The following is a 26619-nucleotide window of genomic DNA, read 5'->3' as shown; positions in this document are numbered from 1 at the left end:
AACTGTTAAAATACATATCAATCATAACATGAAACTCTACAATCACCTTTCCCAAAACCCATGTCACTGAATGACCAATTTGAATCTAAATGTAAGTAATACTTACATTTTGTTTATATGTAAAAATTATGCTCAAGTTTTAACCTAAGAAATAGAATCTAGTGAAAACTTTAAGACGCGCAATACTGATATAAGAAATTTTATACTATCTGTAGACATACTAAAGTCATATGAAGTGGTACTTTCTTCATACACTAATTTACTTTTAATGTACAACAGATCAAATTTTGATAAAAGTCCAACTAAATATAGGTATAAGGCAATCTGAGAGAGAGAGAGAGAGAGAGAGAGAGAGAGAGAGAGAGAGAGAGAGAGAGAGAGAGAGAGAGAGAGAGAGAGAGAGAGAGAGAGAGAGAGAGAGAGAGAGACGTTACCTCAGCTGTTGTAGGATGAATTCCAACGAGATTATCAAAGTCTGCCTTCGTTGCACCTAGTTTCAGACCAATACTGAAACCCTGTGTTATTTCACCTGCATTTGGACCCAAAACATGGAATCCAACTACTTTTTCCTGTGAAGGTAAAAATATATCAGAGCCTTGCAACATGGAAGGGGAAAAAAAATCAGGTCTCAACTTCAACCCTTTCAAGCAGTATACATCAAAGATGTATGAAAATGACATAAGAGGTGAAGTGGGCTGTATCATATAATTAATCATCATTTTGCATAATGATATTTGAACGGATTTTGTAGGAAAATGTTCAGATCACTTGAATGGGTCATAAATGACTATATGGCAACACAAACAGTTCAGGTTACAGGAGAATAATCAGACTTGAGATTCAATGGTGAAATGTACCACTCCTTCCCATCTCAGGACTTATCATATATAATGTATATTTGTCCATAAATATGTTCCTGAAATGTTGCTGGTTTTAGATCTTATCTTTTGCGACAGTATGTCAGCTGTAATTGTAATTTTGCAAAGTACAAAAAAAATAGACAAATTTTTTAATCAATTTGCATTTTTCATAGCTAACAAACCTTCGGTCTTGACAATAGGATAGTATAATCTTCTAGCACCAGCTGGAAACTGGTTAAAAAACAATCTAAGATTGTAAAGCATAGTATCTGTGACAACTCATGCGTATACGAGGTGGATGTTGGTAAAAAAATTTTATGAAGAACATGTCTCACTAAAATGTGATCATCTCACCATTCCAATGCAACACGTAAATATTTATCTATAAATATACTCAGAGACTGTTGAAGATTTTAGTTCTTATCTTTTTTGATATTGCAGTATGTGAGCTGGAATTGTAATTTTGGAAAATAAAGTTAAAAGTATTAGAAAGAACATGGTAAACTTGCCAAAATTAGCGTATTTTTAATTTTAAGTGTCATGGGGATGCTGCCTTGTGGCACAGGGTTGGGAAAATTCACTTTCACCTTCCCATAGAAGGTCGAGAAAAATTTTTTTTTTCTTACTTAAACCATGTGCATTTGCACATCTCCCTCTCTCCAGACGTATTGATTTTTATTTGGCTGGCCATAAAGTCTACCTGGTTCCCAGTAATATTGCTATTGTATACAATTAGCCCGGCCTGTAAGGATTAAACAATTTCTTTCATTCTCTGAATCTTCTATTTACATAATTTAAAAACATACAAAGTGAAGTACACTACATACTGTACTTACATTTTCACTGGTGACACAGACCAACTTGGCGTAACAATCATTTTCCGGTCGATGGGCAATAGTATGTTCCAAAGGTATGTAATTAGAGTGATAAACCTCAATATCACCTTCCCCATACTTGTTTATAGCTTCCTCCTCTGAAAGTCCACAACATCCATATTCCAAAGGAGTAAATACAGTTGTTGGGACATTAACATAATCTGTGAGAAGTTTTCCATTTCCATACAACCTCTGTAAATAGGAACAATAAGCATTATAAACACAATAGTATATAGTATGCACAATTCACACAACTCATTGTAGAGAGAGAGAGAGAGAGAGAGAGAGAGAGAGAGAGAGAGAGAGAGAGAGAGAGAGGAGACGCAGATAGAGAGAGAGGAGAGGAGAGAGAGAGAGAGAGAGAGAGAGAGATGAGAGAGACGAGGGAGAGAGAGAGAGAGAGAGTCTTTGAAATAACCTTTAATTCTTTTATAAAAGCAATGAATGGTAATAACTAAAGAAATCCCTACTGAATAGAACTGAAGCTTTCATTGCATTATCTACTGCATTAATCTTATATTATTTGCTTCTTATTTTTCTTTTATAAATAACATTAGCTTAGTATTCACCAGTAGGATGCCCTAAAGGCAATAACTCACAAAGTTTTAAGTTAAACCATCCAAGGGTTAACTAGGTACCTCTGAACTCTCTGCTTTATAATTATCATCATTAATTGCATTTCAACTAGTCTTAAATGAATCTTATAATGGGATGAAATTGACAGATGTAAGGTTTTATCTACCAAAAGAATTTTTCTTTTACCTTTGATACTTTTGGAGATATTAACACTTACATCATGTTAGGACCAGGCCGTCAGCAATGAGCCTGTTTCCAGTAACACTGATAATTTAAAGATAAATCCTATATGGGATGAAATTTAAAGATGTAAGGATTTATCTGCTGAAAGAATTTTTCTGTTATTTTAATACTTTTGGAGAAATTAGCATTTGAATAGCTTTAGGGCCAGGCTGTGGCAAAAATTATAATGCAATAATTAAAACAACACTTAAATGTGAATTTATGATATTTAAAAAAAAAAAATCTTATATGGGATGAAATTTCCAGATGTAAGGTTTAATCTCCCGAAAGAAATTTTCTTTAATCTTCAATACTTTTGGATATTAGCATTTGAAAAGTGTTAGGGCTGGGCCATGGCAAAAATTATAATGGAATAATTAAAACATCATTTAAATGTGAAAGTATATTTTGAAAATAAATCTTATTTGGGATGAAATTTCAAGATGTTAGGTTTTACCTGCTAAAAGAATTTTTCTTTTATCTTTAACACTTTAGGAGATATTATTTGAATAGCATTAGGGACTAATGCAATAATTAAAAAAAAAATTTAATGTGAATTTATTATATTTTAAAAATACCAAATTTGTAACTAATTTGTATTTTTCATAACTAACAAACCTTCGGTCTTAACATTAGGATTTACTAGCGCCAAGCTGGAAACCGGTAGAATTAAAATTACACTTGTGAGATCCAGGGACTAATGGCATCTATACCAGGTCACGGGGCATATATACCCAGAATGCCCACGGCTACCTGTGACCCATCAGTTATATTTCTAACCCAGTTTAGACTGCTAGAGGGGTGGTTCGAGGTGGGCCTTTAACTGTTAAGACCTCAGGTTTGTTAGTTATGAAAAATACAAATTAGTTACAAATTTGGTATTTGTTCATACACGAAACAAACCTTCGGTCTTAACATTAGGATAGACTTACTATTGGAGGGAGGTAAGTCTCTACAACTGACTGGGAGTTTGCCACCTTATCCATTTCCGAATATATAGGGAAATTCTAAGAGAATGGACAATGAACCTAGGACCAAAGATATAAGCGGATCTATTGGTTTCCTCCCACTGGGTGTAGATACCATTCTACTGTTTACTCTTGTCCCTTGCGACTGGATCCACCTTCACCCCTCTTTTCCTTATTATCCAGAGGGGTGTGTTGCTACTGAAAAGTATATCATCAGCTAAGATAGCTTCACAGTATGGCTGACCATCTCACCTGCATCTAGTCCGTTCCAGCACATGACGGTACTCTCCTTCATATTGCCCGTAGTTAAAGGAGTAGGAAGAAAGTAGTAAAGAAAAAAGACCAGTCATCCCATTCATTCTACTTTCATACCTTCATCTTAGACTAGACGCAAACTGACCCGCCAGGGGCACTGGATGAACTATATCACTTGTTGGGCCGCCACCACTGGACCCAAGGAAAAGGTGTCCAAGGATCTATGGCAACATCTTTCAAATAAAATGAGGTGAAAGTTGTTTGGCGCTTCCACACGCCAGCTTTCAGAATTTTATCCTTCTTGTTCCGTCCTGTACTTACGAACAACCTCTGGCACCCCGGCCTGAGGTGCCTTGTTCTCTTTAAGTACTCCCTTAGTGCCCTGACGGGGCACAGGAGCATTTCAGCTTTGTCGTGTTCTACAAAGTCTGCCAAGGAAGGTATGGTAAAGGAGTCGAATCTGCCGTCTACTATTGTTGGATTTTGGGTCTTTGCCACGAATTCTGGGACAAACTCACACACCATTGATCTCCAACCTCTCGAGTGCTTTATGAGATATGAGAGGCCATGTAGCTCCCCCACCCTTTTGGTTGAAGCCAGGGCCAATAAGAAGACTCTCTTCAGGGTCAGGCTCCTATCCGTGGACTGCCTTAGTGGTTCGTAGGGGGGTTTTGTCAGACTACTCAGTACCTTGGTCAGATCCCAATCTGGGGCTTTTAGCTCCTTTGGTGGGCATGACTGTTCAAAGCTCCTCATCAGCATGGCAACTCCCATGAAGACGATATGTCCACTCCTTTCATTCGTAAGACTGAGGGCTAGAGCAGCCCTGTACCCCTTCACTGCAGATACAGACATATGTTTTTCTGTTCTGAGATATATCAGAAAGTCTGCTAACTGCTGAATAGTGGTACCGAGTGGAGACACGTTCCCTCTACGACACCAATCACAGTATGCTGACCACTTCCCTTGGTATACTGTCGCAGATGATTTTCTGATATTACCTGCCATCTGAGTTGCTGCTTTCTGCGAAAACCCTCGCTCTCGGAGGAGATACTTGACAGTCTCCACCCGTGAAGCGATAGGGACTTCACCGACTGGTGGTACCTCTCCATGTGAGGCTGACACAGAAGGTTGCTCCCATGGAGTAACTTCTCTTGGCACATCTACTAGGAGTTCCAGTAGGTCTGGAAACCACTCTGCTTTCGGCCATAACGGGGCTACCAGGGTCATCTTGAGGTTCTGAGACCGCATTACCCTGTTCAGAACCTGACGGATTAGACAAAATGGAGGAAATGCGTACACGTCGATTGTCCCAGGGGTGTTGTAGCGCATCTTCTGCTACTGCCTCTGCGTCCGGGACTACTGAACAATACACTTCCAACTTTTTGTTGTACCTGGTTGCGAATAGGTCTATGATCGGTCCTTCCCACAACATGAGCATCCTGTCCACTACCTGTTGGTGTAGGGACCACTCCGTTCCCAGAATCTGATCCCTGCGGCTCAACTTGTCGGCCACTATGTTTCTTTTTCCCGGAATATACCTGGCCTTGATGTCTACCAGGTTCTCTATATCCCACTGGTGAAGTTGAACTGTCATCACATGTAACTGCTGAGAAACTAGGCCTCCTTGCTTGTTTATATAAGCTACTACTGTGGTGTTGTCTGACATCAATACCACTGAGTGTCCCTTTACTCTCTCCCTGAATTCTTGTCAGAGCCAGGAAAGCTGCTTTCAAACTCCAGCACGTTTATATGGAGTTCTCTGTCCTTGCAACTCCATTTTGCTGACACCATCAACTCCTCCATATGGGCTCCCCAGCCTTCTAGTGACGCATCCGAGAACAGGAAGAGGTCTGGGGAGGATTGTTGAAGGGGGACACCCACTGTCAGATTGTCGTCGTCCACCCACCACAGCAAGTCTTTTCCTCACTTCTGCCGACAAGGGAATTTGCTCGTACGGGTGATCTACTGTTGGTGACCCAAAAACTCCTTCATCCTCCATTGTTAGGGACCGAAGGTGTAGCCCTTCCTTGTGGTACTAGCTTTTCCAGGGAGGTTAGGATTCCCAGCACCACCTGCCACTGTCTTGCTGGCTGTGTTCTGCTTTCCCAGAAAGGCATTCACCACTTGTTTGCATTTCTCTACTCTTTGGTCGTCGGGAATACTTTGGCTTGTGTTGTGTCTATCACCATTCCCAGATATTCCAAACGTTGACTTGGATCCAGCTGCGACTTCTGCTGATTCACCACAATACCTAGGCTGTGACAAAGCTGCAGGAGGGCCGCCCTGTCCCTGAGTAATTTCTCCCTGGACTTTGCTATCACCAGCCAATCGTCCAGATATCTTATTAGCCTGATCCCCTGAGCATGCGCCCACGCCGACACGAGGGTGAACACTCTTGTAAAAAACTTGAGGAGACGTTGTCAATCCGAAGCACAGGACCTTGAACTCGAAAGCTTTCCCTGCAAGACTGAAGCGGAGAAATTTCCTTGAAGACTGATGGACTGGTATCTGAAAGTATGCGTCCTTTAGATCGACTGTCAGCATAAAGTCTCCGATTCCGACTGCTTGTAGAACTGTTTTCGGAGTTTTCCATCTTGAAACTGGTGGTCCTTATAAACAGATTCAGCGTTGACAGGTCTATTACTGTCCTCCACTCCCCGTTGGCTTGGGTACCAGGAAAATCCTGCTGTAGAAGCCTTTTGTCGGACTGCATACTTGTTGCACAGCTCCTTTTTCCATCATCTTCTTCACTTCGTCCTGCAGAATAGTGGCCTTCTGAGATTTGTGGGCATAAGTGACGTGGGTAATGGTTGATCTGTCAGGGGCGGGGTTACCTCGAACGGAATCAAATACCCGATCCTGAGAACATCCACCACCCACTGCTCTGCCCCTAGTTCCTGCCACACCTTCCAGTGATTTGCCAGGCAACCCCCCACTGTGTGGCCGAGTGATGGGAGGCGCCCATCCTATCTTCTTGAGCCTCTCCCTCTTCCCCTATTGCCCTTCCTCTGTTGTTTCTATTGTGAGGGCCGATGAGTTGTCCTCTTTGGGGAAGAGGGTCTTGTGACTCTATTAGGATGCTATGTCCCACTGTCTTCTTTCGAGACATCTGCTGTTGTCTTCCCTCCAAAGGAGTAGTTGACTGTTAGAGGTTTTCCTAACTGCCTGTTGCACCAACCTATCGTTAGTGTCCATCCTTCTTCTATCTATCGCCTCTTCCAGTATGACCTCTGGCAACAGTAGTTGCGATTCCAAGATATCCCCATTCCTCATTGCTAACAGGGAATCCAAATCCACATTGCGGCTTAGTCTAGCCAATGCTGCATCTCTCCTCATTAGCAGGATATTTGCCCAAACATTGGCACTTACGTTTGTCAGGTACGCAATCGCCTTGGACCCTGACTGTAGTAATCTAATGAACAATGGTTCATCCACTACTTTCCTTGTTGCTTCCGAGGATGCAATTTTCGCCACTGCTGTTGACCAAAGGTCTAACCAGGACGCAGCCTGAAAGACAGAAGAAGCTGTTGCTTCTAACGTAGCAGCCTCTTGGTACGTCATCGCAGGGCACTCCATTTTAACCTGATCCAAGGTTAATCCAGGCCTTAACCTTACAACATTAGGGTTCATTTGTCTAGACAGCAAAGGGACCTTCGGTGTCGTATAATATTTCCTTTGCTTTATCATTGGAGGGGGAATAAATTTAAATGATCTATTAGATCTTAAGGAATTATCCCTCCCTGCAATCTTTGCGTTTACGTGTTGCAAGACCGATTCCGCATGACTCGAACAAGGCAATTCATACGACACCTTGGTATCCCTCTTTAGTCCAAACGCCATGTCAATTCCAGGAGGAAGCATACTGGCCGGTGTTTCTGTCTTCTCGAAAGGCTATTGAATTGACGAATCAAATCAATAACCTCTGCATACGAGGCCAGAAACTCTTGGTTTTCTCCTTCCTCCGGCTCTAGTGTACCACTCTCCGTCACGAGAGATGTTGTCTGGCCTCTATCTTCTGACAGACGGCCCGGAATTCCACGGCCGCCTGCCCCTACGGCCGCGGTCTCTTTGATCTTTGCTGGCCGCTGTTGGCTCGATCCCAGATAGTCAACAGGGGAACGAGAACGTCTCACTCTTTCTCTGCTCACGGATCTAGAGCGAGAATCTCGTCTAGATCTCCAAGATGAAGGCTCCCTTAAGACAGAGGTAAGTTCGTCTCTATTAGCATTGGCATGTTTTCGAGCGTCGGAGCCCGGCCTCGGCCTTCTATCCAGACGGACACTGCCTTCCACGAACGTATCCGCCGAGGTTGCCAACTCTCTATTTTTCGTACTTTTAATAGGAGCCTTATCGTCCTTCGTACGTGATTTGAACGGCCTTACGGGCGAAACTGGGACCTGCATTCCATCCTCTGCTGCACCTTTTCGCCGCCAACGTCGATTTTACCAGAGGTATCGCAGTTTTTGCGATCCGAACTGGCAACTCCGCCTCCGGGCGGCCGCTAGCTCGCCGGCCGTCACCTCTCTCGCTTGTTCGGACTCTTGCGAACGGCTTCGTCTGCCAACCTTGTGCTTAATAGCCACTGATTTTCCGACCTTCTTGCTGACTTGGAAATGGCAGTCTTGGTCCGAAGAAGAGGAAGAATTGATTCTTCTCCTCTTGGCCCGAGGATCCGCTAGGAACTCCCGAATCCTCCTCCAACGCTTGACTGGCGCTCGCCGTGACGTTATCGGACTTAGCGATGACGCCGAACTAGAGGAAGAAGACGAAGGCGGCGAATCACACTTTTTCTTTTTGTCTCTCTTATTCATTCTCTCCTCTATATCCTGTAATTTCTGCATTACAGTTTGCATTGACGGGTCAGAAGGCGTATTAGCGTCTGGGTGCAGCGTAAACAAAAAGGCCGGCGGAAATCGGTCTGTGACGTCATCACGCCTGCCATCTCAGAGTGTGACGTATGTTGTGATGTCATCCCTCTCGTTACTAGGGAGAGACTGAGAGGTTTCTGCTGGCAACCGCACGTTTGCTGCCAAACTACCTCCCACGTTCTGCATCACTGTAAAACTGAGTGGGATGGTGAAGCAGCGGCATTAATTCCCATAAATTGCAAGCCCGGGGGATGAGGAACATTCAGCGCTGCCGGACCCTGCTGGAACCGTGACGTCATATAATGCGCAAGCAGACCATCCAAGGTGGTACGCCTGGTAGGCCTAGCGCTGACCACGTACCATCTAACCTATGCGCTTGAGTAGCAGGAGCCTGGAACAAAGATGGCGGATCTCCCCCTCTACTTGCTGGGAACAAAGGAGAGTGCAAATTATTCATAAAATTACCCAAGGCCCCTCCTGACGTTTCCGATACAGAACCGCTAGGAGAAACCGAAGGGGTATGAGACAATTCAAAAGCAGGTGGAGAAACATATGGAGCAGCCTGGTTTATTACCGATACAAAAGAAGCCGGTAAGGTTTGGTCATCCAAAGATGGCGTCACCCCCTTTCTTTTGTATTGGCTTTTCCCATAGAACTTCTTCCACTGTTCCACCGACCAACCGCGACAAACAGAACACGGATTAGTAACCGTACATACGTTTTCCCTGCACCTACTACACGTTGGATGAGGATCCGTCGACACCGAAGTTAGGAACCTAGAACAAGGGAAGCCACTGACTCCTGGGCATTTCCTTTGTCTCCTCTTCGAAGCGGTAGACGATCCCGATGTTGAGGCAAAATTCTCCATCATACCACGTATGTAAGGCTTTATCTGTTGAAAGGATTTTTCTTTTATCTTCAATAAGTCTGGAGATTTCAGCATTTGAATAGCGTTAGGGCTGGGCTGCCAGAAATGAACCAGTTTCCAGTAAGACTTCGATTCACTCGTAATTATTTTGTTCAGTAAGATAAGTATGTCGCAGCTCTGAGTTTAATACATACATTAATCTCTTCCTTCTGTTCCCAGCTTTCAAGCTTCTATTCTCAATATTGGTTTTAATGCTTAGTTGTGTTCACAAATTTTAGTTAAAACTAATTTCCCAAGCGTAAAACCTCATGTGGTAGATATAGTATTCGTAATGCGCAATAACTGTTTAGTCATGAGCAAAATTGTTTCAATGCAGTACTTTCATTTTATTCCGAATGTAAATTTTTGTAAAACAAAGCATCTGTTCTTACTATATGTATACAAGAAAGTATACCTACAGTACAGAGCATTCTACTGCCGACAAGTCTACACAATCACTTACTAAACAGAAAGGGAGTAGAATTGATGCCAGAAAAGAATGGACAGTGTAAACAAATGTGACACAGCAGCATAATGTGAAAGTGTTTCTTTAATGTGTTTCTTGTACTACTATAGTTTTTATTGTTATAATACATATACAACATATTCCTTACATTCTGGATACACACAAGCTATAACACTCGACACAGTTTCCTTATCAAACTGCAATATTTTTGGATGCATCTCCAGGACAATATATTCATACATGTATTGCCAAAAAAATAAGTTATTTTACACTGCAGTACTACACTGTTATAACACCTGTGGATTCTAAGGCTTTGTTAACTTAGTGTGAGTTTGCTCAAGTTAAGTAGATCACAAGGCGAGGCTGTTTTTGAGCAGACTACTAGAAGCCGTGCATAGGTTTATTCCCGTCTGCACTGTACAGATAAGAAATAATAATGTATATCATTATCAAACATTACATTTTTATAAGGAGGATAAAATTAAATACCTTTGCTAAGAGTTTTCCTGCCTGAATAGCCACAGGAGTCAACTCTAAGCCCCCTTCAATGATGTCTCCTACTGCATAGACATGAGGGACCGACGATCTTTCAGCATTGTCAACAATCACCTTTCCATTTCTGGAAAAAATAAAAATGCTACTTAATTTAAAGTATACCATGATTTATTTTGTGAAAAAATAAGTTGCTGCCTGACATGGTAAGATCGGTAAGAATGATTCTAGTGCTTGTTAAAATCATTTGCCATAAATATTTTCAACAATAATTAAAGAGTAAAACCTTTGGTAAAGTTCCAGGGAATTTTAGCTGTAAATCAATGGTCTAGCTTCATTTAATTATAAGGTAGTTTAACTTTACCAAGTAAAACCTTGATTTTGGGGTTCACAACTAGTCTGTGGTAACACATTCCAGTCTTCGTTACTGCTTATGAGCTTAGATATTTATAATACCTTTTAACAGTTAATGTTAAATCTATATTTCATGAATGGTTTTCACTCTAATTTTGAAGAAAAACAATCTTATTTTTTGCAGTACAGTATCTTTAAAATAATTACTAGTAGTCAGAATTATGCACTAATGTTTGTGGAACACAGAATTTTCAATACTCATCTGAAATAAATATTGAAAAGGCTATAAATTAAATTTTCACCGTAAAAAAATTTCCTCTCCAATACAGCATTACTGATATTTATGCTTTTTTTACACAAAGCATTGAGAAATACTTTCTTTTCCAAGCTCTTCTGCTCCATCCTCTCTCCTAAATTGTGAATCAAACTAATTATGATTATTAATAATAATGTTTTTCCAAGAAAACAATTCCCACTAAAACCTAATAATTATAATTTCCAGCGCCCTTTTCTCTTCTTCTCAAGCACAAGAATAAAACAAGTGAGGTTCACAAGAGGCAGACCAATATGCAGCTGGGGGGTCTTTCCAGAAAAACCTAAAATGAACAGATTTAAAAATGTATATACTATATAGAGTTTACATACTTGGCTAATTCTACATTTATATTTTCTAAGCCAATTCCAGAAGTGCAGGGATCACGTCCAACAGCAAGGATAATGGTGTTATACTCATCCACAACTTCTTCCCCTTCTGTTGTTTTACCCGTAACTCTGTACAGACCAGGGGAACCCTCTTCAATCTGTAAGAGACACAGCTTTTAAGTTCTAGAATTAAGGACCCATTTTACACAACTAAAAAGATTTTTTTTTTTTAAAGAATTTACATTATATACTGAAAAAAGTACACAAATAATACCTTAAAAACACAGATGAGAAAAGTAATTTTTTAATTCTATTACTCTGACCAGAATAAAAATTTACATAAGTAGAAATATTAATAGGTTTTTGGTACGCATTGTACATAAATACCCAGAAAGGGTAGGCTACCATCATTTCCTATACACATTTCTTATTCTACTAAACAAGTATGTACATATCTCAAAATGTAAAATAATGGTTCAGGATCAGAATAGAATTTTGTGGAAGGGAATTTTTACAGGCAATTTTATTTTTATTTTTATTCTTATACAGCCACTTGAGTATATTTTTCATTTAATTTTGCCATCCAAATTTTCAATGACATATCTATGCTATCTAACTAGAAGAGAAATGTGACACCAGTTTACATTCACAGGGTAATTTCCCACTTACATTCTTATTTGCATGCATCGTTATTACCAATAACCATAAGGTAATTTAACCCAAAAAGCTACATTGCTAAGCACTCACAGACCTGGCCAAAGGACTTGCTCCTAAAGATTAAAATGGAACATAAGTACTGTTAAGTAGTTTAACTAGATAAGTGACATAGAATACTGTACAATGATAGGGTTGGTACCCACAAAATTTAAAAATTTCTCACATCCTTTATATTGAATCATTTGGTTAAAAATAAATATGCTTTCTCTTCTGTCTTTTAATTTTCAACATTTTGCAAATATTAAATTTCAAATAAGTTATGAGACAAAGAAATAAGTGGAAAAATTCCCAACAAAACTGTTGCAATAAAATGGTAATATCCATTAAGAAACCCATTTATCTCTTAATTTACCACTTCTGATAAAGAGGAAAAGTGAAAAAAGCAGGTACTATAAAATAATCAGCTCCCTGGCTGCTTGGTTCATCTCACATGCCAGACCAAAGACAAATGTTTATTCAAATTATAATCTTTTCTTTCATATGCAACTCGACATTATAGATTAACTTGCAAATTATGCCTATCGATTTGATAAATCTTCCCATATAATATAAGTAGGGAGGAGCAAAGACAACAAAGAAAACTATTTATGTCTTTAACATTTATAACTTTAAAATCCATAAGCAGGGCCTATACCTTACATTTTCAGTATGGTTTTCATTAACTTGAAATTGTAGACAGGTACCTAAAACTCGACACCAGTTAATAGACTTTTTCTACAGAAACTGAATAAACATATGAAAGAAATGTAGTAAAGTGATTATGATCTACAAAGCATTGTAATTCATAAAGAAGAAAAGTTACCTGTTCAATTAAAGTAGGCACTGCACCACGAATGAATTTGACCCCATGCTGTTCCATGTATGTTCCGATTCGTTCAGCAACTTGTTGATCGAAGCCACGAAGCAATATGGATCTTACCTGATAAAGTATAAATTAATTAAAATTAATACAATAAATCTGAAAAGAACTGGATTTCATGAAGAACCATACGTACAGTAGATACTTTTTTATCCTTAGTTGTCTAAAATTTAGTATAACAAAATTTCCAGATAAAATTTTAATTTTAAAAAACCTTTAACACATTAAAATATCCATTTAATAATAATAATAATATGTTGGAAACAGACCTTCTTTTCCTTCAAACATATTTTATTAAAAATAATGCCAAAATTCACTGAACTTATTTTATACAAAATTCTCTCAATTCTTCTGGCACACTGGTATTACTAAGTCATAAGAAGAATTGAGAGAATTTTGTATAAAACCAATTCTGTAAATTCTGCCATTATTTTTAATAAAACATGTTTGAAAGAACATGGTTTCCAGCAAATTATTATATTAACCCTCTTACGCCGGAGCGGTAAATAAAAAATTGTCTCCCGTGTGCCGGAGGGGTTTCGGAGTGAGCGCGGAAGCGGAAAAAATATTTTTTTCAAAAAATCACAGCGCGCTTAGTTTTCAAGATTAAGAGTTCATTTTTGGCTCCTTATTTTGTTATTGCCTGAAATTTAGTATGCAACCATCAGAAATGAAAAAAAATTATTATCATCATATATAAATAATGCGATATATGATAGCACAAAAACTAAATTTCATATATAATTGTATTCAAATTGCGCTGTGTGCAAAACGGTTAAAGTTAACAAGTTACTTTTTTTTCGTTGTAATGTACACTAAATTGCGATCATTTTGGTATATTACACATTGTAAAACGATAAAAGCAACACAGAGAAAATATTATCACAAAATAATGCATGAATTCGTAACGCTCGCGGCGTAAACAAATATTTTTTTTTCAAAAAATTCACCATAAATCTAAATATTGTCCTAGAGACTTCCAATTTCTTTCAAAATGAAGACAAATGATTGAATATTACTATACTGTAAGAGTATTAGCTTACAATTGCAGTTTTCGACCATATCTGACGAGTTAAAGTTGACTGAATGTAGAATTTTTTTATATATATTTTTTTATATGCAATTATTTCGGAAATAAGAAAAGCTACAACCTTCAAATATTTTTCGTTTTATTCTACATGAAATTGCGCACATTTTCATATAAAAAAACTCTATGAAATGCCTAATATGAAATGGAGCAAATATTCCGAGAATGGGACGTACGTATTTCGGAGATTTGTGGCGGAGAATCTGCGCGCAGAGGGAAGGAAAGATTTTTTTAAAATTCACCATAAATCTAAATATTTTCCTAGAGACTTCGAATTTGTTTCAAGATGAAGATAAATAACTGAATATTACTAGACTGTAAGAGTTTTAGCTTACAATTGCGTTTTTCGACCATTCGGTAGTGCAAAGTTGACCACCGAACGTGGTTTTTTTTCTATTTATCGGGATTTATATGCAAATATTTCATAAAAAATTAGAAAAAGCTACAACCCTTCAAATTAATTTTTGTAGGTATTCTACAATGAAATTTGCGCACATTTTCATATATAAAAACGTTTTATGATAAACCGGCTAATTTAAAATGGTGCAAACATTACCACAATCGCAAGCAAGTGATTTTTTCGGAAGAGTTTACCGCGCGGACGTAAAAAGAAATGAAAATTATTTTTTTTTCATAAATTCACCATAAATAGAAATATTGTGCTAGAGACTTCCAATTTGTTGCAAAATGAAGGTAAATGCTTGAATAATACTAGAATATAAGCGTTTTAGCTTACAATTGCGTTTTTCGACCATTTCGGTAGAGTCAAAAGTTGACCGAAGGTTGAAATTTTGGCAATTATCGTTATTTATATGAAAATATCTCAAAACTGATAAAAGCTACAACCATGGGTTGTTTTTAATTGTATTGTGCATGAAATTGCGCACATTTCCATATATAAAACTTTATATAACGGCTAATTTTAAAATGGTGCAAACATTACCACAATCGCATGTATGATTTTTTTCGGAAGAGTTACCGCGCGGACGTAAGGAAAAAGTTTTTTCATAAATTCACCATAAATCGAAATATTGTGCTAGAGACTTCCAATTAGTTGCAAAATTAAGGTAAATGATTGAATATTACTAGGGAAATTATGAAGTTTTTATGATAAAACAAAGTTTAATGTATACTTACCTGGCAGGTATATATATAGCTATATTCTCTGTTCCACCTGGCGAGAAATTTTCAAAACTCGCGGCAATCGCTAGTAACCTATTAGTAGTTCAGGCAACCACCACCCCGTTACCGTGGCGCTAGCGCTAGGAACCGTTCCCAATTGGCCCAGATTTTCTCTGAACCCTGTCCCCTGAGGGAGGCGGGGTGGGAATTAAATTATATATACCTGCCAGGTAAGTATACATTAAACTTTGTTTTATCATAAAAACTTCATTTTAATGTATGACACTTACCTGGCAGGTATATATATAGCTGATCGACACATTTGGAGGTGGGTCAAGGACAGCAACATTCTTAGAGTATAAAAATATTATTAAAATATTATTAAAACTCCAGGTTCCTTACCTGCTAAGGTAGCTGACTTCATAGGTCCTGCCTCTAAGCCTGCTTAAACCTTAGTAGCTCTCAACAAGGAAGTGTCCTGTATGTTGAAGAAGCTAAGACTGGAACTGACAACTGGACGTGACCAATGTGTTGACAGATCCTTACAGCCCTCTTATGCCACGGCATTCAAGCTAGTAACAGATCATTTACCTGAACTACACACACACCATCACCAGATAATACTAACACGACTGAGAAAAGTACCGCACCCTTTCTCAGACGACCAATAAACACAAACACCATCACCTAATAAAAATCAACTAGCTTAAAGAAGGTTATGGGTAGTAACTCCTTTGCCCAATACTGTGCCCGAGGACACGTATGGACCTAGCGTCTGACAATTATCGAAGGTTGTCTGAACGTCCCTAAGATAATGAGACGCAAATATTGAATTAGTTCTCCAATATGTGGATTCAATAATTTCCTTGAGGGCTAAATTCTTTTTAAAAGCTAATGAAGTCGCCACTGCCCTGACTTCATGAGCCTTCACTTTCAAAATACCAAAGCTCTGCTCTTCACACAACATATGAGCCTCTTTAATTAACTCTCTCATGAAGAAGGCTAGAGCGTTCTTCGTCATGGTCTAGTGGGGTCTTTAACTTGAACACCCAAAGAGCATCCAGACTTCCCTCTGATAACTCGTTTTCTTTCTATATAACATCGCAACACTCTCACTGGGCAGAGAACTCTTTCTTGCTCGGACCGACCAATTCAGTCAGACCCAAAACTTCAAAGGATCTTGGCCAAGGATTAGCTGGATCCTCATTCTTGGCCAAGAAAAACCTTCTTGGAATTGAACACACTGCATTGCCCGTTCTCCCATCCCACCTTCTTCGATATGGCTGAAGCTCACTAACTCTTTTAGCAGTTGCCAATGCTACTAAAAAGATAGTCTTCTTAGCAAGATCTCTCAGAGAGGCTTCCTCTAACGGTTCGAATTTGCTAGAAGTTAAATACTTCAAGACCACATCCAGGTTCCAAGCAGGTGGCCTGCCTTCTGATTGTTTCTTCGTCCCAAATGACCTAATCAGATCTCTCAGATCTAAGTTATTCGAGATGTCTAGATCCCTGTGTCTAAAACACTGAGGTTAGCATACTCTTATAACCTTTGATTGTCGAAACTGACAAATGTAAATCCTTCCTCAAGTAAAGAAGGAAATCTGCGATTTGGGTCACAGAGGTACTGGATGAAGACACTTTCTTGTTCTTACACCACTTCCGGAAATTGTCCACTTCGACTGATACACCGTGATTGTGGAGGTTCTTCTGGCTCTAGCCACTGCACTGGCCACCTCTCTAGATATCGCTCTGACCAGAACGTTTCGATAGTCCTGAACGCAGTCAGACCCAGAGCGAGGGTATTCTTGTGAAACCTGTCGAAGTGGGGTTGTCTGAGTAAATCTACTCTTAGAGGAAGAGTCCTTGGCGTATCTACTGTCCATTCCAGTACCTCTGTGAACCAACTTTGGGCCGGCCAAAACGGGGCTATTAAGGTCATCCTCGTTCCTTTGCTCTCCCTGAACTTCTTCATCACTTTCCCAGCACCTTGAACGGAGAAAAGCGTACAGATCTAAGTTTGACCAATCCATCAGGAATGCATCTACCGCCACTGCTTCCTGGTCTGGAATCGGAGAGCAAATATGTTGGTAACCTTTTTGTTCTGGCTGTCGCAAACAGATCCACTACCGGACGGCCCCACAACTTCCACAGGCTCTGGCAAAACCTCCATGTGCAACGTCCACTCCGTCGAGAGAAGTTGCTCTCTTCTGCTCAAACAGGTCCGCAGTCACGTTCTTACTCTCCTGGTATAAACCTGGTGAGTATCACGACTTCCTCTTCTGTCCAAAGCAGAATTTCTTTTGCCAGATTGTAAAGGGGAAAAGAATGAGTTCCCCCTTGTTTTCGAATATATGCCAGAGCCGTGGTGTTGTCCGAGTTGACCTGCACTGTCTTGTTTCGAATCAACTCTCTGAAGTGCTTCAAAGCCAAGAAAATTGCCAACAGTTCCTTCCTGTTTATGTGCCACTTTGTTTTCGTCTTGTTCCAAAGTCCCGACACTCTTGAGGGCCTAATGTCGCTCCCCAACCCACGTCCGACGCGTCGGAAAACAAGACGAGGTCTGGGTTCTTCTGCTGAAGCGACATCCCTCTTGCTAACCTGCCTGGAGTTAGCCACCACTTTAATTCCCCTCCTTTACTTCGGCCGGAATTAGAAACTGGAAGGAATCCGGTTGCAATTTTCTTGGCCATGAATCCTTCAGGGAAAAACGAAGAGGGTCTCATGTGCAGTCTTCCTAAGAAAATGAACCTCTCTAGCGAAGAGTGTGCGCCCAGTAAGTACTCCTCCACTCTCTTGGCGAGCACCGGTCTTTCTTTAGAAAGTCCCGCACCTTCTGACTGCATTGGGCTTGCCTTTCGGGGGACGGAAAAGCCCGAAAAGTCACTGCCGATATCTGAATCCCCAAACACTACATCTGTTGTTGGGGCTCCAAATGGTGGGATTTTCCCATATTCACTACCAGACCTAGGTCTTTGCTAAGTCCAATGTTTGACTCAGTCCTCCAGACATTGACTTCTTGACTGGGATCTTATCAACCAGTCGTCCAGATACAAAAGACACTCTGATCCCTCTTAAATGTAACCATCTCGCCACATTGGACATCATCCTCGTGAACATTGAGGGGCTGTGCAAAGCGCCGAAAGCAGAGGGCCTTTGAACTGAAAGACCCTGTCCCTGGAATCACAAACCTTAGATACTTCCTGCTTCAATGGATGAATCGGAATATGAAAGTATGCGTCTTGTAAGTCCAGAGTCGCCATCCAGTCCCCTGGACGTACCGCTGCCAGTACTGAATCGTTCGTCTCCATAGTGAACTTGGTCTTTTCTACGAAAAGATTCAGTTGACTTACGTCCAGCACTGGCCTCCAACCTCCCGAAGGACTTTGCAACCAGGAACAGACGGTTGTAAAAATCCCGGAGATTCGTGATCCAGAACAGTTCTATTGCTCCTTTCTCTAGCATGGAAGCTACTTGCTCCCACAGAGCCGCTTTCTTCTCTAAATCGTATTGTAATTTGCCCCGAGGCGGGCCACTCTCGGAGATGTTGCGAGAGGAGGTCTTTTCAAGAAAGGAATCTTGTATCCTTCCCGAGCTACGTTGAACAGCCCAGGGATCTGCCTTCATTTCTTGCCAAACTTCCCAAAAACCTTGAAGTCTGGCTCCCACTGTCGTCTGGAGGACTGAGTTCTCATTCTTTAGAGGGGGTCTTGGCTCCTCTTTTCGCGGGTACTCTCTTACCCCTAAAGGCGGGTCGAGCAAATGTTCTTCCTCGAAAGGGCTGTTGCGACGGTCTAGTATCCTTTGGCGTCTTCTTCACCAACTTGGTTGGTAAGAACTTCTTAACTGAAGACGAAAGAAGATCTTGAGTGGCTTTCTGCGAAAGGGAGCGCTATATCCCTAATCACCTCTGAAGGAAACAGCTGTTTCGAAAGGGGCGTGAGAACAGTAACTCCGATTTCTGAGAGTTAGAAACTCCTTTGAGGCGAACGAACACAACAGCGATCTCTTCTCTTAAGCCACTCCCTGCTGTGAAATAACGAAGCCAGCTCATTCGTTCCGTCTCTAAGAGCCTTATCCATGCAGGACATAATGCTCTTAGCCGTTTCTAAGTCTGCGAATCCTCTTCTCCCTAGGGAATTAAGCTAGCGTTCCCAAAGACCAATCCAAGAAATTGAAGACTTCGAAAGTCCTAAAAATCCCTTTAAATAGATGGTCAAATTCCGAAGACGTCCACCAGACCTTGGCCGACTGTAACGCCTGTCTGCGTGAGCTGTCTACTATACTGGAGAAGTCCCCCTGGGAGGAGGCAGGTACTCCCAGGCCTAGACTTTCTCCAGTAGCGTACCATACTCCTGATTTAGAAGCTAACTTAGCTGGAGGAAAAACAAAAGAGTATTTTCCCGCTTCTTTCTTCTCCTTCATCCAGTCATTCACCCGTTGAAGGGCCTTCTTCGCCGAAATTGACATCGTCATTTTCAGGAAAGAGGACTTCTTTGGAGTCCTAGTCTTGGAAAACTGTGATAAGGGGGTATAACGGAGCTGTCGGTTTAAATTCCCCCTCAAAAACAGCAATAAGACGTGAAGTCAGAACCTTATAATCTGAAGAAGGTTCCGTATTCTTTTCTTCAATTACTTCCAACTCTTCTTCTGCTGAAGAAATGTCTTCGTAAGGTCGTCGGTAGTATTGACGCTTTTCGTTGACGGACTAGCGTCCTGCCGCCCTGGGGGGGGGGCCGTCCTGCGGCTTACCGAGGCATCGGCGTTCCTGCCGGCCTCCTGATGTCGTCTGCCGCCTGCGTCTGCGGCTACCGAGGCGGCGGCGTCCTGCCGCCTCTCGATGTCGTGCGCCTGTCCTGCGGTACCGGGCGTCGCGTCCATGCGCTGATGTCCTGCCGCTGCGTCCGGCGTCCACGTAGAAACGCCTGCTTCCTGTCGCCTGCTGTCCACCATTGGTTTCCCTCCCGCGTCCTGACGTTTGCGTCCTGCTTCTTCGGAAACTATTTTCCTCCTAGCGCCAGTTCGCCCTGCGTCCTCGGCGAACGCGTCCTGTCTTCCCTTTTAGAAGACTTAATGGGAAGGAAATCGTCCTTACGCCTCGAAGATGGTTGTTCAGTAGCATCCCAAGACTTCACCAGTACTGCCAACTTGGACTGCATTTCCCGTAAGAATGCTTCGTACTATCCTCCTGCATGGTGGACGACGAAGAGGAGAGGATTACGAGCTGGACTGCGACAACGGAGAGCGATCCTGTACTCTACCCGACGGAGAAATACGGAGGGGAGGATACATAAGAAGATGGAGGCGATTCTCCCATGGAAATACCATGCCGAGACGGACGTATATCACCAGTGCGTCCTGCGTCCTCTCTAGTACGAAAAATCCTTTTCCTCTTGATCGGGACTGCGTCCCGTCTTCCGAGGATGACAACACCTCAGGACTACTCCAAGCCTCACTGCCTTGCGCCTGTCTCTCGAGAGCAGTTGACGTCCTGAACGTCCTCTTGAGTGGGCGAGACACCACTGCATACCGACGTTCTCGCTCAGAAGTCGAACCTTCCGAGGACGCACACTTCCCAGTTACGCCTTTTCTGCGGCGAACGCAACAGCCTGGGAACTTGCAACAGGACTGTTCGAAGGGACGCCTGACCGTGACAAAACCAAAATCTCTCGCCTCCCTTCGACTGTCGACATGCCTTCTCCCTTGGGTCTGGGAGCTTGACAGAGGTCTAGGTCTAGGAGCACGAGAGAGACGATCAGACGCCCCCTCCACTACACTTTCACTGACATCGAAAGCACTAACTTTATCTGTGAGTCGCTGTATTCTGGTCGCCCATGGACGCAAGGGCAGCGAACACTTTTACAATATTTGTATCGTTCGTCCTCCTCCGATACAGCAGCGGGCGCAGGAGATACCTGGGGAGAAGGAACTACCAATTCTACATTAGAAGGAGCTGGAGAGGAAATACAATCACTCCTTTTACTCGAAGAATTTGACTTCTCACTACGAGAAACAGATCTCCCATACAGATTCTTTCTCAAGTCTCTCAACATATTTCATAAAGACCTTCCATTCCTTCTCTGATAAATTCTCACATTCAATGCATCTATTCTCCCAAGTACACACATTCTCCCTACACTTCTTACAAACGGTATGAGGGTCGACCGAAGCTTTCGGCAATCTTACCTTACAACCCCTCTTGTTTTACACACTCTAAACATACTTCCAGAGTCAGACATCTTAAAGAACAATCCAAAGCGAATGCCAAGCTAACGTTTCCGAGTACAATACCAAAATCCAAGATCAGTCAGCAACGAGAATGAAAATTCTAGCAGGGAACCACCAACAATGTTGCCGGTTTGGCTGGCAGAGAAAATCTGGGCCAATTGGGAACGGTTCCTAGCGCTAGCGCCACGGTAACGGGGTGATGGTTGCCTGAACTACTAATAGGTTACTAGCGATTGCCGCGAGTTTTGAAAAATTTCTGTCAGGTGGAACAGAGAATATAGCTATATATATACCTGCCAGGTAAGTGTCATACATTAAAATAAGAGTTTTAGCTTACAATTGCGTTTTTCGACCATTTCGGTAGAGTCAAAAGCTGGCCATACACGATAGAGACTGGCCCGTCAATTTCAAGGGGATTGTCCCGCATCGGTCCAGTCTTTATGGTGTATGGGGGGAAAAAAGCCAGTCTCGTCGGGCTTATCTTGGCTCGCCATCCTTTCAGCATGTTGAAAATCCTGTCCTGTCCCGTTGCAATTTGCTGACTCGCCGCGCAAGTCCCTAACGTGTGTGGGAAGAGATTAGCCTCCCAGAGTCCTGACCATCTATAATTATCTGGGTTATTTTCCTTTAACTCATTCAGTAACATCATATGAGAAAATTTCTCTCTCTTTCTTAGCCCTTCTTTTGACCATTGTCTTCTGCGATTTTTGCCACACATTTCATAGTTATTGTCCTCTTGATCCAAGAGAGCTATGATTACAGCAATCATCTTTCTTTTATTTAAAAAAAAAGCCATATTGCGAATGATATGTCACCTTACAATCAAGACCGCTTGAACACTGAGTAATCTTCTTCTCATAGACCGATGGGCAGATAATGAAGAATGTGGTAACTCCCAGAGATGGCAGAGCATGTTGTCCTCTTGAAATCCTGTCTCCATCGTGTATGGGCAATCCTTAGGGATCTGGCGCGGAGGGCCAGTACCGCCGTGACGGCCCGCCGTGCCAGTCTCTATCGTGTATGGCTAGCTAAAGTTGACCGAAGGTTGAAATTTTGGCAATTATTGTTATTTATATGAAAATATCTCAAAACTGATAAAAGCTACAATCATGAGTATTTTATTGTTGTATTCTACATAAAAATGTGCACATTTTCATATATAATACTTCATGTAACGGCTAATTTACAATGGTACAAAAATTATGTCAAAGTGACGAAACAATTTCCGAGATGTGTCACAGATACTTTTTAGTGGAGCAAGAAAGAAATTCGCGCTTGCGCGCCTGCGTAACGATTGTAAACAAAACAACACCTTGATCGGTGAACTCCCAGCATCCCCCAAGGAGCGTGATTCAAAAGTTGTAGGCTGGTAGGCCTATAAGTATTTTTCCACGAATTTAAAAAAAAACTTTTGTAAGTCGACGTAAAATACGTCCAGTCGGCACACGGGAGACAAAAAATGTTGACGTAAAATACGTCCAGTCGGCGTAAGAGGGTTAAATGGATATTTTAATGCTTTAAGGTTTTTAAACTAAAAATTTATCAAGAAATTTTTGTTATACTAAATTTTATGGTTTTCCTAAATCTGTTAGACAACAGATGCTATGCAGTGGAGTTCAGCTTTTGTCCATTCCACTACTCGTGCGCTGTATCTGATTACTGGTACTGCCCATGTGTTTATGGCTTTCATCCATTTCTGGAGTTTTGATGATGATGATTATTATTGAAAAAGAAACCCACAAAACTACTGAGTATATAATGTAATAAACTGCCCTTTTTAGGCATACTCATAGAAAGAAAAGAAACAGGATATGAGTTCACCACATATTGAAAGCCCACACACAAACTCATATACCTATTCATTTCTTCTCTTTCCAGTCATAATATAAAAATAGGTGTTCTAACTGGTTTATTTTTTAGGGCAATGAGAACGTGTGACTGTTGTAAGATAGATCAAGAAATAAATTACAGTGGAACCTCTACATACGAAAGTCCCTACTTACGAAAAATCCAAGTTACGAAAGTAAAGACGAAGATTTTTTTTGCTTCTGTATGCAAAAATAATTCAGGTTGCATGGAGAAGTGTGTGCTCCTGGAAACAGCCCACATAATAAGAAATGGATTCCTCAGGGGGTAGAATGCAATCCGGAAACTCAACACTATAAAAACCACCTAGTCGAATAGGATGACTGACAGAAAAAAAAAAAAAATAAACAAATGCAGAAGATGGAGGCAACAGAATAACCATTTGATGTTCATGGACGATATCAAGCTGTATGGTAAGAGCATCAAGGAAAATAGATACCCTAATCCTGACTGTAAGGATTGTATCTGGGGACATCACGATGGAGTATGGAATAGAAAAATATGCCTTGGTAAACACACACAAAGGCAAAGTGACAAGGACTGAAAGGATAAAGGTACCAGATGGGAACAGCATCAAACACATACGAGACAGGATAAAAATACCCGGGAATAACAGGAGAGGATATAAAACACCAAGAGATGAAGGACACAATCAGGAAAGAATATATGCAGACTTTAGGCGATACTCAAGTTAAAACTCAGCACTGGAATTATGAAGTCATAAACACATGGACAGTACCAGTAATCAGATACAGCGCAGGAGTAGTGGAATGGACAAAAGCTGAACTCCACCGCATAGCATCTGTTGTCTAACAGATTTAGGAAAATCTGAAAACCAGTGAAGATGAGTGGCTCATGAGTGTATGGGAAGAAGGACCCAGAAATATACACACACAGGCAAATGACAAACAGAATGGGGGTATGGCACAACAAACCAATGCAAGGACAGTACACGAGACAGACTAAAGAACTGGCCAGTGATGAAACACGGCAATGGCTACAGAGGGGAGAACTCAAGGAGCAGCAGAAGGAATGCTAACAGCAGCACAAGATCAGACCCTAAGAATCAGGAATGTTCATATAACAATAGGTGGAAACAATTTCTCGCCCATATGCAGGAAGTACAATTTAAAAAAGCACGCAAATGTCCAGCACTTGCACAGAACCAGTACAAAAAGAGGCATGATTCAGTAGTAAAAGTCCTCCACTGGAGCCTTTGCAAGAAACACCAGCTACATTGCAGTAATAAGTGGAACGAGCACCAACCTGAAGGAGTGATAGAAAATGATCAGGCAAAGATCCTCTGGGACTAAGGTATCAGAACAGATAGGGTGATACGTGCCATAGACCAGACGTGATGCTGATTGACAAAATCAAGAAAAAAGTATGACTCATTGATGGCGCAATACCATGGGACACAGTAGACGAGAAAGAAAGAGAAAATAACAATTTGTCCAAAATTGCATTTTTCCTAACTATACAAACATGAGGTCCTTTTACAATAGGAAGGTACTAGCGGCAGCTGGATAGGTCGTAAGCTTTCGAACAAGGGGTTCGGTAGTTAACTGCTTGTCCGACAGGCGCGCGCGCGCGACTGGGAGGTAAACAAATCACTTTTGCTTTTGGCCCAAGCAAAAACTGCAGAGTGAGGGGTGGCATGGAGGTGGGGCTATGTGTAAAAGGACTCAGGTTTGTATAGTTAGGAAAAATGCAATTTTGGACAAATTGTCATTTGTTCCGACACGGCATACAAACCTTCGGTCTTTTACAATAGGAAGACTCACTTCTTGGTGGGTGGAATCTGAGTCTTTTGTGAACAGACTGGTGTTCGCCCAACCTTGGAAGCCTCCCTGGTCGTAAGAGCGAGGGAGGGGGATCCAAGCCTCTGTCCGATTGATCGGGGTGTGCACCGCAGGATCAATGGTCAGACCTCTGGACCGAGTACTAAGAGAGAGGCAAGCGTATCTCTTCGTACCAGCAATGTAAGAACTTGTTCCTGTACAGGAGCAAATATAAAGTCATGGGTTTGACTCTTGTAGGCATCCACTTCCCCCCCCTTGTAGGAGGAAGTGGTGGATATTCTGCTCCTATCCCTAGTGAAAGGGATAGGATGGGGCTCTGTCATATAGCTCACCTGCATCTCGTCCTCATCAAGCGTAGTGACGACCGTGGCCCTCTGCCCACAGGTAGAGGAGGAGGAAAATACGGGAAGAGGAAGCCAGTCACTCACTCATTCACACATCCATCCACACAGTCACACCAGGACTCGATGCTGTTTCAGCACTGCGAGGGTCTGGGTTTGCTACACAACTTGTTGAGCAGCCACCACGGGTCCCAAGGAAAAGGTATCCAAGGACCTGTGGGCAATATCCCGAAGGTAGAAGGACATAAGGTAGTCTGGTTAGACCAGACCCCTGCCTTCAGGACCTGCGCCACGGAGAAGTCTTACGAAACGCCAACGAGGGGCCAATACTTCTGACTTCGTGAGCTCTCGGACGGGACGTACGGATGTCGTCACTACCATCAGCCTCATACGCCCTCCTGATGACCTCACGCAGCCAGAATGAAAGTGTGTTCTTGGGATACTTCTTTCTTGGTTACCCCGGTGCTAACGAAGAGGCGTCGACACTCAGGCCTGAGGTGTCGAGTTCTCTTCAGATAGCGCCGTAGCGCCCTCACAGGACAAAGCAGCATCTCATCCGTATCATTATCGGTGAAGTCCATTAGGGAGGGAATCGTGAATGACTCGAACCTGTCGTCAGGGATCGACGGTTTCTGAGTTCTTCGCAACGAAGTTCGGGACGAAATCGAGCGTCACAGATCCCCATCCCCTGGAGTGTCGTACATCATAGGAAAGACCATGAAGTTCCCCTACTCTCTTCGCCGATGCCAGGGCCAGCAAGAAGAGGGTCTTGAGGGTCAGATCCCTGTCTGACGACTCTCGGAGTGGCTCGAACGGCGTTCGAGTCAAACTCCTAAGGACGAGAGTCACATCCCACCCCCGCAGGGGGCCTGAGTTCCCTGGGTGGGCAAGACCTTTCGAACTCCTCAATGAAGCCAAGGAAATCTCGAACGAGTTCGAGATGTCCAATCCCCTCAGTTTCAGGACGAGCGCCAAGGCGGCTCTGTATCCTTTGTACTGTGGGGACTGAGAGGAGCTTCTCTCGGCGAAGAAAAACGAGGAAATCCGCTACCTGCTGAAGAGTGGCTCTGAGAGGAGATAGACCCCGTCTACGACACCAACCACAGAAGACG

The 26619-nt window shown here is 42.0% G+C and overlaps 1 protein-coding gene across 1 annotated transcript in view; it reads right to left on the bottom strand.

Moving 5' to 3' along the window:
- LOC135195636 (thioredoxin reductase 1, cytoplasmic-like) overlaps nt 1-26619 on the bottom strand; it is a 100882-nt gene that overhangs the window by 623 nt on the left and 73640 nt on the right. The window contains exons 7-11 of the mRNA XM_064221994.1: nt 13008-13124; nt 11492-11646; nt 10490-10619; nt 1697-1927; nt 435-569 (exon numbers count right to left, since the gene is read on the bottom strand). Coding sequence (XP_064078064.1) covers nt 435-569; nt 1697-1927; nt 10490-10619; nt 11492-11646; nt 13008-13124 — 768 coding nt within the window. The remainder of the gene's footprint in view (nt 1-434; nt 570-1696; nt 1928-10489; nt 10620-11491; nt 11647-13007; nt 13125-26619) is intronic.

The sequence above is a fragment of the Macrobrachium nipponense genome, chromosome 16 (assembly GCF_015104395.2).
Source record: "Macrobrachium nipponense isolate FS-2020 chromosome 16, ASM1510439v2, whole genome shotgun sequence".
In the NCBI taxonomy this organism is placed as follows: Eukaryota; Metazoa; Arthropoda; class Malacostraca; order Decapoda; family Palaemonidae; genus Macrobrachium; species Macrobrachium nipponense.
The sequence above is the reverse complement of the archived record's forward strand: the minus strand, read 5'-3'. Positions and strand labels throughout refer to the sequence as shown.